This window comes from Sminthopsis crassicaudata, chromosome 2 (genome assembly GCF_048593235.1).
Source record: "Sminthopsis crassicaudata isolate SCR6 chromosome 2, ASM4859323v1, whole genome shotgun sequence".
Classification (NCBI taxonomy): domain Eukaryota; kingdom Metazoa; phylum Chordata; class Mammalia; order Dasyuromorphia; family Dasyuridae; genus Sminthopsis; species Sminthopsis crassicaudata.
In genome coordinates, this window is record NC_133618.1 from 640,874,307 (window position 1) to 640,890,134 (window position 15,828).

Here is a 15,828-nt window from a genome sequence, read left to right on the forward strand (position 1 = left end):
AGTCCTGAGGTGAAGAAGGTCTAGTCAGGAAGTAGAGCTGAGGGTCTGCCCTGAGGAGTAATCTGTCTCCTTTTCATGTTACTCAATTGAATTCCTAGTCATGAGCAAAGTGAGGGGAGCCTTTGTTTGAGAAATCAGAAAGGACGAAAGGTTTGGACTGGGGAACCTTTGCTATCTGTACCCACTCTGCAAAGCTTCATTCTCTCTCATCTGAATTGGCCCCTTTCCCCAGGTGTACTTGGGCCCCGTCCAGTCCCTCTAACCCACTTGCACACAGTTCTCAGGACATTCCCATCCCAACGTAGTTCCGCTTTGCTTATAGAATGAGGTCTTGAATCCTTGGCCTGGCATTCGTGGGCCTCCACAAGATGGTTTCACTTGATCTGGGCCGATCTTATATACTGGTAATGGCCTTCACTGCCTTAATGCTGTAAGCCAGATGGTCTGTTCAAGACTTCTTTCAAGTGCCCCCTCTTCCTCCTGTGCCTTCATCCATCCCACCTGCCACAAGTGGAATGGAGAAGCCCATGAATCCCCCCTCCCCCCCTGAAGTCCTTCTGTTTCTTGAAAGCCCACTTCAGGTTTCCTGAACCAGATCAGCATTGCAGCTGGTGTTGCTTAAGTGCTTTACAAATGTTGTCTCACCTGTTCTTTCTAAGGTTAGACCTGCCTGGGGCCACACAGCTAGGAGGTCTGTGGGGCTGGATCAGAGGGCTGGACTTTCTCACTCCCCCCTCTGGCTTCCTCCCCACTTAGGGTTCCCCATTCCCTTCTGTCCCCTGGCTGTATCTGCTAAGGAAGAGACTGGAGTGGGAGGGAGGACAGAGGAGGCTTTAAGGTAAGATGGAGGAACTGTAAATTGTAAACCCTGTAATCAGCCTTGTGTGTGTGTCTTTCTCTGTCACTGTCTCACACACACACACACTACCACCACCACCACCACCACCACCACCAGATGTCCTGTAGAGACCTTTATGGAAATGTTATTACAGAGAAGTATAAAAACAGGCACAGGTCCCCAAACAATCACTTGCAGAGAGAGGTTCTGAAAGTTGAATGGGGTGTCAAGAAGTGATCTTTAATTTGAACTTTGAAACAAACTAGGATTCATAATTATCACATCAAGGTTACAGAATGGGAGGAGTGGGGGAGAGGAAACAACACACATAACCAAGAGATAGAATGTATATGAGGTACAATGAGAATGCCAAGTTGGCAATGTTGAAGAGTTTCTGAAGGGAAGGAAGGTGTCATAGATCCTGAAAAGATAGGTTGGAGCCAGTTGGAAAAGGCTTTGTGTGCCAAGCAGAGGTGTTTTATCTCTAGAATCAGAAACAGAGTTTAGAAACGGAGGTGTTACATGATTGTACCTGTAATTAGGTAAAGGACTCCTTACAAGTTGAGGAGAGTAGACTAGAGAAGGAAGAAAAGGAGACCAAATTAGGAAGGATTTTCAGTAGCTGAAGTTCAGAGATGATAAGCGCAGGCCAAAATTGAAGAGTGGTTATATGGTTAGAGAAGCAGTGATAGAGGCAGGAGGTGTTATAGGGATGGAATCCTCATGGTTTGGCCCCCAATTCTGATGAAAGGATTTGAAGAATTGGACTCTGGGCTGGTTTGCTTGTGTGGTTGGAAGAGAGATGATGCCTTGGGCCAACTTGGGACATTCAGGAAGGGGCGAGGGTTTAGAGGAAAAGAGAGAGAGTTCTTAGTTGGATGTGTGGAATTTGAAATGCCTAACTGACCTCCTGTTCTGAGTCTGGTGGATGCTGGACTGAATGAAGCAAGAGATCAAGCTCCATTCCTAGATCTAAGAGTCATCTGGATTGAGGTGGTAATGGCACCTTAGGGAGAAAAAAGAGCAGGATGGGGAGAGCGCAGGGCCAAGCCTTGGACTGTGTTCCTGCTTTGGGGACATAATACAGTTAATGGTGCCCCTATGGCAACTGAGGGGTGGTCAGACCTGGAGGCACAGTGGTTCTTTTATGTTATTGATGGAACCCATTCAGCCCTTTGTTTCTGGGCAAGTTAAAATGTCTTTCTTTAAAAAAACAAAACAAAACAAAACAAAACAAAAAAACCCTTTGTGCCATTCCCCCCCTCAGCCCCTCATATGTCCTGATCCTTTTGCCTTGGCTCTTTACTGATGATGGTTTGACTTTGCTAGCCTGGTGATGGGGCCTATTGTGGGCTTTGCCTTTGCATCCTGCCACTGTTCCTCCCCCGCCCCCCAGCATAGATATTTCTCTATTGCATCAAATTGGTTATAAACATTTTCAATTTTTCAAGAAAATCACAATTATTTTCCTTTGGAGTTCCACTTTTTTTTAGAAAGGGAAAAGAGTAGTTTGTAAAGTGACACGTTGAAAATGCTATTTTGAAAGAGGAGAAAGAAATTCCCATTAGCTTAGAGTGGACATAGTCTTACCTTCCAGCCCCTTAAGGCCATCACCTGCAATAATTAAAGGGATAAGTCCTCCTCTATTCTAGATTGTTAGTTGACAGTGAGATTTTAAGTGAGATTCTTTTCCTTGGTTCAATTATTTGCACAAGAGGAGTGACTGAGAAATGGTTTTGAGGAAAAGGCATTGGAGAATGTTTTTGGGTTTTTTGTTTTTGTTTTTGTTTTTGAATTTGAATTTGGATACAGAAAATTGTGAGTTTTCTATTGTAAAGCACAAAATCATTTTCATTTAGGGGAATCATAGTAATAATTACTTAAATGTGCTAATAATAGTAGCATATTACACTTAAAAGCTTTTCACAACATTGTTATTAATATTAGTGATCTAACTTTGTAATTTAATTTAACCTAGTAATCTGTTGATTTAGGGATAAAACAATAATAATTTTGAGGAGTTGCTTTCTCGTTATACTATATCCTATTGATTATGTTGACATAATGTATGAATAATAGAGAGAGAACTAGTAATGGAGTGTCAAAAAAGTTGGATTCAGATCCAAGAATGGTTTCATTCTCCTAGACAAGTTGCTTTCCTATCTCAGGTGCCCAGCTGACACTCTCCAGACCCTACTTTTGTGCCCCAAAGTGAAGCCAGCTTTTTCTGAGGCCAGCCGGCCACTCCACAAGATTCCCTTCTGCCCTTACACAGTGGTCCTTTCTCTTTCCTCTCTAGCTCCCCAAGCCTTTGCCCTCTGGTTTTTCTTACAACTCTATCACATGTTATGATATGGCAGGAGGTGGGCAGTGGATAGGCCACTGGGCCTGGAACCAGGACCATCTGGGTTCAAGTCCAGCTTCAGATATTTACTTTGTGATCCTGGGCAAGTCACTTCACCTTTTTACCTCAGTTTCCTCAATTGTAAAGTGAGGATAATACTACTATTTAACCCAGAGATTTGTTGTAGGGATCAAGTGAGATGACAGTATTTGTAAATTACATCACACTTTGCACAGTGCCTGGCACATAGTAGGCACTAGATAAATGCTTACTCTCTATTCCCTTTGGGCCTTAACTTTAACTTTCTTCTTCAACCTTATCATCTCTTATTTGCCGATTGATAAAATTTCTTCAGTTCTCCTTGTCCTGTCTACTACATTTGATGTTGACCATCCTCTCCTAGATATGGGCTTTCTCCCTTTTCCCCTTTCCTGTTTTGAACAGTCTATAGTCTCCTTTGCTGAAAGAGGCGTCATCCGAATTATCCTTTCCCATTGTTCTTGTCTCTCAAGACTCTGTTCTGGGTTAAGTTGCATTGTCAAGAGAATATCATCACTAAAATAGATCCTTTCAGATTGGAACTTGGAGGTCATTGAAATCAGTAAGCAGTTGTTTCAGAGTCAGTCCAGCCTGTTTTTTCCTCAGATCATTTTATACAAAATAAACACCGGTGTATGTAATGATGAACCGATTCTGTGAGTTGTCTTTCTGACTGAATATTGTAGTCTAGAACATTGATTCTTCATTCATATACACTAGTGTGAATAATTAAGCCAATCTTTATGTCTTGAGCCCATTCTAGCCTCCTTAGATGATGGAATTTGACCTGCAGGTCCACAATTCATTGTCTGGGGAATGGCTGCGCAGTTTAACTCACTGCACAGTCTGACACAGCTTTTATAGCATTTCAGAAGTGCACAAAATCTTCTAAGCACCCACCATGCGTTTATTCTGTCCAGTATGACTTATTGTTAGAAAAGAAAACTCATTCATCTTTATTTTCTTACTAGATTTAAGCAACATTATACATAATCTAATCCAATCCTGCCAATTATATTAATGAAGAAACAGGCCTAGGGAAATGAAGTAGTGTGTGAAACTGATCATTCTGGTGGCACTCAAAAGTTTTGGCCTTTGTTCCCAACCCTGTAGCATGCAGCATCATTTCTGCCATCTTCCAAGGAATAAAAAGGGGAGAATCAGCTGGGAGAGACATTGAACTTAATGGAAGACTGGGCTGAAATGGACAGGATGATATATGTAGTCCTCTGAGTTTGTCCTAATGGCACCTTATATATAAATGCAAGCTTTGATAGCATTTTGAAACAATTTTGCTGCATGAAATTTGAGAGTAAGCAGTTTCTGAAGAGTTTTCCCTGTTCCTGTATCTTCTCCACATTTAATGCCTTCATCTTATTATTTCCCAACTACCAGAGCAAGATAGCCACACAAGATAATGATCTTTTAAGTTATAGGAAAGTATAACCTAGAGTCAGAGAACATGATAGCAGTGGGGAAAGCTAGAGCCAGGGGGGATTTGGAACCAAGGGGAGTAGTGATGTCTACAACCTGAATCTTAAGTGCTAGATTGCTCACATGGCTGAATTGGAAAACAACAGTGGGATTTAGAATTAGGATTAACTCCCTAAATTGTAATAAAGCATCAGTGGGTCTAAAATGGATGTTTTATCCCATGAGGTCTGACTGTGCTCATCATTGCCTTGCTGAGAGGATGTTTAAACCTTGCAAAGTCGTGGTTCTCTCTGACTCAGGGAAGGTCTAATTTAGAAAAGGGGATTGAGTTTGTCCTTCTTGGCCCACAGAGAACAGAATTAGGAACAGTAATTGCTAGAAGATGTCAAGAAGCAATTTCAGTTAATATAAATGAAAAACTTCTTTAACAGAGCAGTCTGTAAGTTGGAATGAGTTACCAGTCCTTCACAGAAAAGTTTAAGGAGAGACTAGAAGGTTACTCAGGAGGGTGATATAGAGAGGGAGCTGTATGAGAACAGTTAAGAGTCAGGGTTTGGCATCAAGACCCCTGGCACATTAGGAAGATTCCCTGTGGAAAACTCAAGGGAACCAAAACACAATTAAACTGCCATCTGGGGGGACCGTCACAGATCATGCTTACAATATACATTTCCCTCCCCCATATTACAGATTAGGCTCAGTGAGCTTAAGTGACAGTTGAAATCCAAATCTTCTCCCTCCAAATCCAAGGTGCTTTCCATGGTACTGACCTGGCCACTCGATTTCCCTTTTTGCATTGGCTCGTGCTTCTAAAGGGTTCCTGTGTCTTTTTATCTAGAATACCTAGATTCTGCCCTTCTACTTCAGTGCTTCTAATCTATTGAAATCTGGGAAACCTGATAACTGTTTAGAATTAAGAAGGCCAGAAGCTCAAAGACAAGGAATACAGAATTCTTCCTATATAAAGCAGAGAAACTTAAGTGTGTGTATTTTGTGGAATCTATTTTGTTGTAATATTCATGGTTTCTCCTTTATTCCTGATATTTGAGGTTGTGAGATAAAAAGGACTTCTGGAGTTTCTAAAGGTGCTGAATTCTGTCCTGGAGCACCTGCTATATAGACATAACTTAACACAATTAGTACTTAATGTTATACAATCTGGTCATTTTCTCTAACAATTTCATGTACATTAAATATAAAGTCCTTGTTCTCAAGGAATTCACAGTTTATGATAGAATGTCAATAACTACCTGATGACCAATCAATCAGCAATCTTTTAAACACTATTAATTTGTACTTTCAAAAAAATGTTTTAATAAATAATACCTGAGCCTCTGAATAGTGTTCTGGAGCAGTGGTTACAGCCCTTCTGAATCTCCAGACATTGGGATATGGCTTTATAAAGGGCAGATAAAGAGACTGGTGGGAGTGGTCCCAAATGGGCTTCTTTGGGATCGTTTTTCTTAATGAATTTCTGTTCTTGGATTCATTCCTTGATGCCTGCTACTGATAAGACTTTGTGCTGCTGCCATTCCTTCTAGAGCCATTGAACTCATTTAGGCTAAAGGGGTCTCCCCCATTCCTTGTTTCTCTTCTGTTTCATCTTTAGGGAATTTATTTCAGAGGAAAAGCTATGAGGTCAAGCCTCTGATTGGGAAAATTCTTAACTAGGGAAGAGGTGGGTCAACTTTATCATCTCTCTCTAGTGAACTCCGGCCTCACTGTGGTTGTGGAAGTTTAGTCATCAGGAAGCCCTGGGAAAAGTTGGGGGAAGAGATGACCTTCCAAGTCTTGTGCTCTGAGATGTTCCTATATCCTGGCGAAGAGCTACGCGAAAACACACCTTTGTCCTGCAGTGCCACACTGGCTCTGATCTTCAGGATCCATTTCTCCCCACTCTCCAGATAATTTCTAGTTGTCCTCCACACAGTGGCCAGGTTTCCTGGGCTTAGCCAGCCATGATGGTGCAGTTCGAAGGCCGTTAAGCCACTTAGTCTGAGACCTGTGGTTGATTGCTTAGGCATCTGGGAAAGCTGAGTAAATCAGTCGCCACCCCTTTACTCTAGATGTTGAGTGAGAAATAGGCCTCCTCCTTGTGAACACAGAGCAAACACATGTTATATGGCATAGAATGTGATGAACTCCAGAATAAAAGTTTCCAAAAGATCAAAACTGACAGAAGGGAAGGGGGGTTTGAATAAAAGCACATTTCGGAAAACTTGAGCCAAAGCAGCTAATAAACAAACTGGACCATGGAATTGTTTGAAAGTAGAATTACCTGAGCTCAACTTTAAAGAAAGGGGGAATTGGGGAGATGATTTGAAAGAATTCCAGGCAAGTATGATGGATTGTACAACAGTCCCAAGGCATCCGATGCTGTATTAACATCTTGTATTGGGGGAACACTGACTAAACTAATACATATACATAGAGAAGAGGGCAATGTGGGATAATACTAAAAGTCAGCTTGGAGCCAGACGGTGGAGAGTCTTAAAGGAAAATTATGGGAGCTGTATTTTGTCCCACAGGCAAGTTGAGAGTCACTGAAAATTTTTAGTCCAGGGAATGATTTGGTCAGACTGTGTTTTAACTGCTAACATTGCTTATGAAGGATGGATTTGAGAAGAGAGACCATTTAGGAGGCTTTGCTTGTCTTGCCCATTGGACCCAGATGGCTCTGGAGGGGAAAAATGAGGCAGGTGGCCTTGTGCGGCCTCCCTTGCCTCCCTCCCAAAGTAAGAACTCATGCTCTTCAGAATCCTCCTTGAAGCTTTTTGCTAAACTCCAGTCTTTTCTAAGAGACCCCCAGGAAAGGGGAGGGACCATCACTCTGCCAAAGCCGACCAGTCCATGGTGGAATCATTCTTCTTGTTAGGAAGTTAAGCATTTTCTCTGGCATGTGGCCTTTGGCAAGCCTTCTTCACTTTCCCTAAACCTTTTGCCTCAACCACAAAATGAGAGGATTAGCTTAGGTATAAGCTGAGGGCTTACAAATGGAAGGCGAGGCAATCTGCTTCTTTGCCCATGTGATCGCCTTGTACACACTCTCAGGGAAACACACCCGGCGCCAGGCCCTGGGCATAGATAGACCAGAGCAATTGCCTGTGGTTTGGAAGTTTCTTTTCTGGAGGAGAATGACAAATATACACAAAAGAAGTGCAAAGTAATTTTGGGGGTGGGTAGGTCAAAGGTTCTATAAACCAAAGTAAAGAGGGTGCTCTCTAGTCAGGGAGCTGGGGAGTCCGTGCAAAGGCCCTGAATCTGGTATGGGGGACAAGCCCCCCGAGCTGTGAAACAGCGATATGCGATGCGGCTTCTCTCTGAGTCCGAGGGGACCAGCACAAGGCCTCCTCTTGAATTGTGGCATCTGGGCCACTGGAGAGTTGGAGACTGGAAGAGAAGCAGAGCAGCAGTCTGCAAGAGAAGGCCCAGTATTGGTTTGGTATCAGGTCACTAGTCCCAGTTGGCTCTGGGGGAGAATGGGAGACAGACACAAACCTCCCTCCCTTAAATCCAATACACTAACGTGTGGTGGCGTCACCTCCCTAGGGTCATGGTCCTTTTCAAGAAGGAAGGACAAACAACAATCTAGAATCAAAGGCATTGGGCAAGAACAGGATGATGTAGCAGTAGGGACAAGGGCGTTCTTTGCAGAAACCTGCTCCTGATTTCCCATGGCTCGGTGCCCATGGAAAGCTATTATCTGTGGCTGACTGAATTTAAGGGTGGAAGAGCAAAAACATCCTAATGTATGTCAGAGGCAGAAGACAATTTCTAAGGTTGCTGGATTATAGGGCATGAGACAATCTTCAATTCAAAAGTAGGAATTGATTTTTAATGTCATCTGCGGCTTACAATGAAATATTACTAGAGAAAGTTTAAAATTTGATTCTCCTGATTAATGTTCAGTTTATTCCTGGTCAGATTGATGGTTTAATTAAATTCAGATGAATACTTCTTTGTACCTATACTATACCTGTGGTATCCAACTAACTTCTGGAGAAAAAATTTAATAAATTTCTTTACTTAGTGTTTAGTTTGACAATTGATTTATGAAATGCTGTGTATTTGGATATTGATTAGCAATTACATTTTCTGTCACCTTTAATCAGGAGAATAATTATATTTTTTTGTTCTTGTAAAGAAATTTCATGCATTTTCAACTTTTACTATTTTAAAAAAAAAGTTTTTTAGTTACAGCTGAATTAAATATTTCATTTTTTAAATTCTCGGTTATTCTCTTTTACCAAGTACAAAGTGTTTCTTTTATCCAAGGCTTGTTGCTTTCAGCATCGCAACTATGTGTGCTCACATGGACATATTATATTAAGATGATTTTGGCAATAATTTTTCAGCTTCCAAACAGACAATCATTTAGGGAACAGGCTTGCAATTCAACTACAGGAACCAGCTATACCCAATTCAGAATTATTTCTCCAGTCCTAAAGTGTAAATGTGCAGATATTGGTTTGACAGCTTCTAGACCACCATTTTTTTTTCCATTTTCTTCCTAGGAAGACATTTTCAATCAATAAAAAGAACCTTGATTTGCTTGGTAGCCAGGTGCCATGGTTCAAATCCTACTTCTCTGACAGTTAACTGCTTGAGTGACATCAGACAGGTCATTTAATAGTTGCTGTAAAGTGAGGGTCTTGGATTGGATCTTCTTCTGATAGCTCTTTCTATTCTCATCTTTGATGATAGTTATGGGGCAGGGAAGTATTTTCAGCAAACCTGTAAATTCATTGCTTTCACGATTTTCAGATGAGGATTACTCTTTTCATTACATAGTTGACTGGCACAGTCTTAGAAAGTTGCCGGGTTATCAGGTGTTAGAGACAAGACTTGATCCTGAAGCAACTGGTATAATATCCACTAGGGCCTACTGCAGGAACCACCTGCTTTAGCTTTGTGGTGTAAAGTTCTTAAATATTAACTGAATAATCTGTGATTGTTTACACAAGTAACCTCAGAATCCACTCCAGATCAAGGGGGGGAAATTTTCACTTCTTTTCCAAAATAGCTGGGAATTAGCCTTCCTAAGTTTGTTTTTTATTTTTTATATATTTAAATTTTTTTAATGAAACCTAAGTATGTGCTTTGGAATGCACTTCTAAGTCATGACTTTCGGTGATAAATTTCTCTTTATATTTCCTTTAAAGGTCCATTTTCTTTAAACTGATAAGGGAGTGAGACTTATACGGACAAGATTCTGCCACCCGGGGGTTTGCTGGTGTAATTATTCACCATGACCTCTTTTTCCACACCATGATTGTTACGAATGACCAGGTAAAGCTTTTAGCCAATATTTATAAAGCTAGTTTGGTAATTAAAACGTTTTCTACTCTAGTACATAATGGTATAAGTTAGTTCTGATTTTTATTTTTTAACTCTCATGAGAATTTTAACAAGTACTTTATTTTTTGGACAAATAAAAATGTTTTTCTTAGTGAGTTTTATTACAATTTCAGAAGTCACAAAGAATGGAATGTATACTTGATATATTAAAACAGCAAAATAGGTATTTTTGTTGTAAGATCTCGCGAATCTCTTGGGCCTATTCATTCACAAATAGAGCCTCTTTTGTTTCCATGTAACAGAGAAATGTAGTATTTGCCACTTTACCAGCTAGGGTAGTAGAGTTTTATCATAAACAAGCAAAAGAAGGTTTAAATCATTTTTGTTGTAAAAGTACCTTGTGATCTTTAGATGAAAGCTACCCTAAGTTGAGCTGAGAATAAAGGATTTAAAAGGGCTTGTTTTGAGGGCCAGGAGGGCATCTTCCAGTCAGCTGGGTGGCCTGGAGTTGGAAAGTGGTCCCTGGCTGCTCAGTCATGTCCAAGTCTTGGTGACCCCTAGGGGCCAAAGCCCACTGGGCCCTTTTGTGGGAACTCTTGCCCTCTGACATCGATGTTTGAGATCTGGGTTCAGATCCAGCCTCAGTCACTGGGACACCATGGACAAGCCACTTTTAAATCCTTAATTCTTGATTAGATGTTAACAATTTTTGTTGCTGTTTTTCAGTCGTTTTTCAGTTGTTTTTCAGTTATGTCTCTTTGTGTCCCCATTTGAGGTTTTCTTGGCAAAGGCACTGAAGCATTTTGCAATTTCCTTCTCCACCTCATCTTACAGATGAGGAAATTGAGGCAAACAGAGAAAAGTGACTGACCCAAGGTGCCTCTTGTTTCATGAACCAGGTGCCAGAACCACAGAATGTTGATCCTTCTATGGTTCAAATGACCTTTCTTGATGATGTTGTTCCCTCTCTGTTGAAAGGAGAAGATATTGGCATCTCGTCACATCGTACTTCTCAATCTGCTCTAAGAAGCACCACTGTTCACGTAGGTAGTTATAGCCAGTGTAATGTCCTTATGCTTAATCTGTATACATATAAGCATGTCATATATGGTCACTGTCATCTCATTATATTTAGGATCTTTCTACACTGGCTGAAGCCAGTAGCCCCAGATCAGCTATGAACCCCCAGAACCAACACCACCAGCAGCCGCCGCCGCAGCAGCAGCAGCCACCGCAGCAGCCGCCGCCACCACAGCCGCCGCAGCAGCAGCAGCAGCAGCCACAACAGCCACCACAGCAGCAGCCGCAGCCGCCGCTGCCACCGCAGCAGCAGCCACAGCAGCAGCATCGAAACATTCGACTGAACAAGAGAAAAGGCTCAGATAGTACCATGCCAGACGAAGAGAAGAAGGACGATAAGTTTGATTACCTTGGCCGTGGAGGTAGGAGTACATTTTCCCTTTTTTGAAAAATTATAAGGAATAAATAAAATAGAAATGTTAAAAACTTATGTTGCACTGGAATCTAAAATTAATGTTTTTCCTCTTGTAGAAAGTCTTAAAGGCAAAAACAAACACTTTCTTAACAAAAGAAGAAAAATTGAAGGGGATGAAAAGAAGCTAGCTTTAAAGAGATTTCGAGCCGACCACATTTTAGACAATTCTGACAGCAGTGACTCAGAAAATACAAATAAAAGAATGACAATTCCACCTTTTCAGCACATTCCTGAAAGTGATGTGAGGAATATAAACAATTCTAATATCAATGGAGATGAAGGAAAATCCCAGCGTGGTGAGGGGGCAGAGGAAGCAACAGTAACTCGTCAGTCTTCATGGGGTCCAATACCAGAAGAAAAGAAACGTGAAGGTTCAGACATTCTGAAGCCAGCTAGCCTTGAGCTGCAAGACAGGCCTCTGTTCAGCGCCTCAGATGAATTTCTCTTTTATGATCCCAATGCCACACAGGACGGCAAAGCAGAGAAAGCCCGTCCTTTGGAATTCTTACCGAAGGATCAGTTTGCACCCAAAGAAGTTTCACCAAAGGGTGTTATTGATATTACAAATGAAGCCGGTGCAGAAAAGGTGGCTCAGGACAACTCCACAAGAATCTTTGGATTTCAGCCACTTCAGAAACTGGATACTTTTGGTAGCGAATCCAAGCTTGTATTTCCCAATGCAAAATATTTAGAACCAAGGAAAAAGGATTCTGAAACGAGCTGGGTTAGCAGCATTAACAAATCAGGTTTGGCAGGGTCCAGTATTATGAACCCATTAGCTGTAAATGAGCATCTGAGTGCTGAAAAAGATAAAAATCTATTCGGATCTTACCGTACTTCATTAAATGTAGTTTCTCTAACCGATGACAGCAAACTGCATAAGCGAAGTCCACCCCCTGAGGTTCTGAAGTCCAAATTCGGTTCTTTAGCCGATGCATCGAAACCAAAATCCAATCCTTTACTTGATGCTATTCAACCCAAACTCACTCATTCTCCTGACTCTCTGAAACCTAAGAACAGCTTCCCAAATAGTGGCCATGGCATGGGGGACAGAAGGTTGACAAATAAAACCGAACATGACTTGCCAAGATCTAGTTTTCATCCAGTTCCGACTCGTGTCAATGCGTTAGAAACCAAGAGTCCTCTTATCATCGATAAAAATGAGCATTTCACAGTTTACAGAGATCCTGCGCTTGTTGGGCAAGAGACAGGAAATAATCACGTTTCATCTTTCTTAAACCAGCATTCTTACCCTCTTCATTCTCCATCCCATAGAACTTGTCTCAATTCCACCGCTCATCAACCTACTTTAAGTGCCCCTCCCCACCTGATGCCTGGCTCTTCAAACCAAACCCCTTTGCCTCCTATCAGTACCCATCCTCTGAACACTGCCCCTCCTCCCCACCCTCCCGTTCACCACCCTCATTTGCTTCCGACAGTGTTACCTGGAGTGCCTCCAGCCCCCTTAATGGGTGGCCACCCACGGCTAGAGGCTGCTCACGCCAGCAGCTTGAGCCACCTAGCCCTAGCACACCAGCAACAACAGCAGCAGCTAGCACCACAGCAGCTAGCACAGCAGCTACCACCACAGCAGCTAGCACAGCAGCTACCGCCACAGCAGCTGCCACAGCAGCTGCCACAGCAACTACCACCACAGCAGCTAGCACAGCAGCTACCACCACAGCAGCTAGCACAGCAGCTAGCACCACAGCAGCTAGCCCAGCAGCTACCACCACAGCAGCTAGCACAGCAGCTACCACCACAGCAGCTAGCCCAGCAGCTACCACCACAGCAGCTAGCCCAGCAGCTACCACCACAGCAGCTAGCCCAGCAGCTACCACCACAGCAGCTAGCCCAGCAGCTACCACCACAGCAGCTAGCCCAGCAGCTACCACCACAGCAGCTAGCCCAGCAGCTACCACCACAGCAGCTAGCTCAGCAGCTAGCACAGCAGCTACCACCACAGCAGCTAGCCCAGCAGCTGCAACAGCAGCCACCACAGCAGGCGCAGATGCTACAGCATCCACCACCTCATCTCCTTGGACAAGCACATCCGCCCAACTCCTTTAATCAGCTCGGACTCTATCCAATTATTTGGCAGTATCCTAACGGGACCCACAATTACCCAGGAGTCAACATACCCTCTTCTAAGTGGGAGAACCAAGTGAATCCCGAGGCCCCCATGCAGAGGGTAAGTCACCTTGATGGTTTCTAGACAGACATTGGCAAGCCTGAGTCTCCTAGTCTCAGCAGTGCCGTGAGTTTATACCCAGTGGCAGAGGAGATAAAACTAAGGCAGTGAAGATAAGGTAGTTTGTTCACAGGTTATCACCAGATTGGAGGTGTAGAGTCTGATGTAAAGAAACCTCTGAGATGACAGCCCAGAGCCCCACTGGGTCAGTGGAAAACTGAGAGGAACTCTTGTAACTGCAGGCTTGTTGCTACTTCACTGCTCTGTGTCATACAGTCTCATTAAAATGTTATAACTTTTAAGTTAGGTGTGACATAGTAAGTTAGATCACTTTCAGCATAGCTACATAGACCCCATCAAGTTAGTCCATGTAACTGTTTAATCCTTTGTTTATGCTTTAAAGGAGAATTACTTATACATCTGAGAGGAGCCTGGGGAAAGGTCTCTCCTGGATTCAGAGTTTGAAACCATAGGCCTAATGACCGAATTATTGTGAGAACTTAGTAAGAACTACGCAAATCAAATTTTATGGGGCAGTATTTATAAAAATTAAATACAAAAAATATTGTGTATAAGGTCAAGAGTCCATTTTAATGAGATCCAATCCTAGCCCCAAGACATTGTTTTGTTTTGTTTTTAATTCACTGTGTATATATTTTAAAATGTTGTAAAGAATACAATGTTATTATGCTTTTATAGTTAATAGATTCTGTCATAATAAGTTCTTATGTTTTGGTTAGAGGGCATTTTAGAGAATCTTGATTAGGACCCTCCTTAAGAATTTTTATGGTTGTTTTTTAATGTGTTTAATGGCCACAATATACTTTCTGTTTGATTTTTAATTGCTTTTCAATTGTGTGTTGTTTTAGTATTAGAATCAAGTCATTTAAACTCTGATCTCAAGTCTCTTGAGCTGTAAAATTATGATGCTTGGAATTGCAAAGCTCAAAAATCTCAACAGTTCTTGGCCATTCCTCTTAAGAATAATCATTTTGGGAACCAGGTGTAAATTAACCAGATTGACTTTGTATTGTCTACATACAGTGAACCAAATTTATGATCCAAACTTGTTACTATTTCACCTTGCCAATTAACCCATAAATTGTCATGGAAGAGTGTCACTGATGAATGACACAGAAAGATGAATTTTTCTTAAGATAGGTACTTTATGTGTTTGACAGTAGAGAAAGTAATTCAGTTTTTAATTTATTTGGTAACATGGTGAAGTATGATTACGATAAATTCATCTTATTTTCATTCTGAGTTTGAAGGTACATTTAAAAATTATATGAAATGGATCCAGTATTAAAAGATTGTTATTTAAAACTTAAGCCAAAAAACCATAGACTAGGAGTGGCAAATGACAAACCTATTCATATTTCTTAGAATTCCTATGAAGTACTTTTCAAGTACCAGGTTATTTTATGAATTATGTAGTTTTGAGTGTTCAGAAAGCTTATATAAACTGTGTCTTCTCGATGTGTATAAAATAGTTAATCCATAATTTTACCCTTGGTAAATTAAAATTTTTAATTAAAGAAAAAACTTTTATAAGTAAATAATTTATTACCAGACCTTAAGTTGCTATCTCTAAAGGCATGTGGCAAATCAATTATGTCATGAGATCTTGCTGTGCACATGATCTGTTAAAAGTTTATACTCTTTTGTATACATACTGCTGTTACAGGCCTACTCTTCGACTGTGTTTAGCTTCCTGTGGTAACTGAAGTTTGATTTGTTTTTTGTAATAGAATACTCCCAGTCCTTGGTTACATCAGCCCACCCCTGTGACCTCTGCTGATGGTCTTGGGTTACTGAGTCACATTCCTGTCAGGCCATCCAGTGCAGAACCGCAACGGCCCCTTAAAATGACAACTCATTCTAGTCCACCGTTGTCAAAAACGTTAGTAGATCATCACAATGAGTAAGTTTGCCAAGCTTAAGACTTTTAAATACCTTATGTTTATGTGCTTCCTTTTATTCTGAGGCATTTTAAATTAATGCCACAAAATTAGACTTTAAAAAAGTCGAGTTCCTTTTATTTTAATTTATGTTCTGATTTACTGGGTACCATTATGGGATGTGTTACAAAGAATGTTTATACTGGCATGACAGCTTATTTTTTACCAAATAGAAACTTTTATGGAAGAGAAAGTGACTAAGAATGCCCCGTGTCTGGTTTTCTCCTT

At 41.4% G+C, this 15,828-nt stretch overlaps 1 protein-coding gene across 11 annotated transcripts in view; it reads left to right on the forward strand.

Moving 5' to 3' along the window:
• JMJD1C (jumonji domain containing 1C) overlaps window positions 1-15,828 on the forward strand; it is a 175,019-nt gene that overhangs the window by 128,618 nt on the left and 30,573 nt on the right. For 7 of the 11 annotated variants that reach the window (XM_074296616.1, XM_074296619.1, XM_074296617.1 and 4 more), the window contains 5 exons: window positions 9,818-9,944; window positions 10,853-10,996; window positions 11,089-11,395; window positions 11,505-13,639; window positions 15,391-15,563. In XM_074296616.1, the coding sequence (XP_074152717.1) occupies window positions 9,924-9,944; window positions 10,853-10,996; window positions 11,089-11,395; window positions 11,505-13,639; window positions 15,391-15,563 (2,780 nt within the window). In that variant the 5' untranslated portion in view covers window positions 9,818-9,923. Of the gene's footprint in view, window positions 1-9,817; window positions 9,945-10,852; window positions 11,001-11,088; window positions 11,396-11,504; window positions 13,640-15,390; window positions 15,564-15,828 lie in introns of those variants that run through there. The other 4 variants (XM_074296622.1, XM_074296624.1, XM_074296623.1 and 1 more) reach the window with 4 other exon arrangements.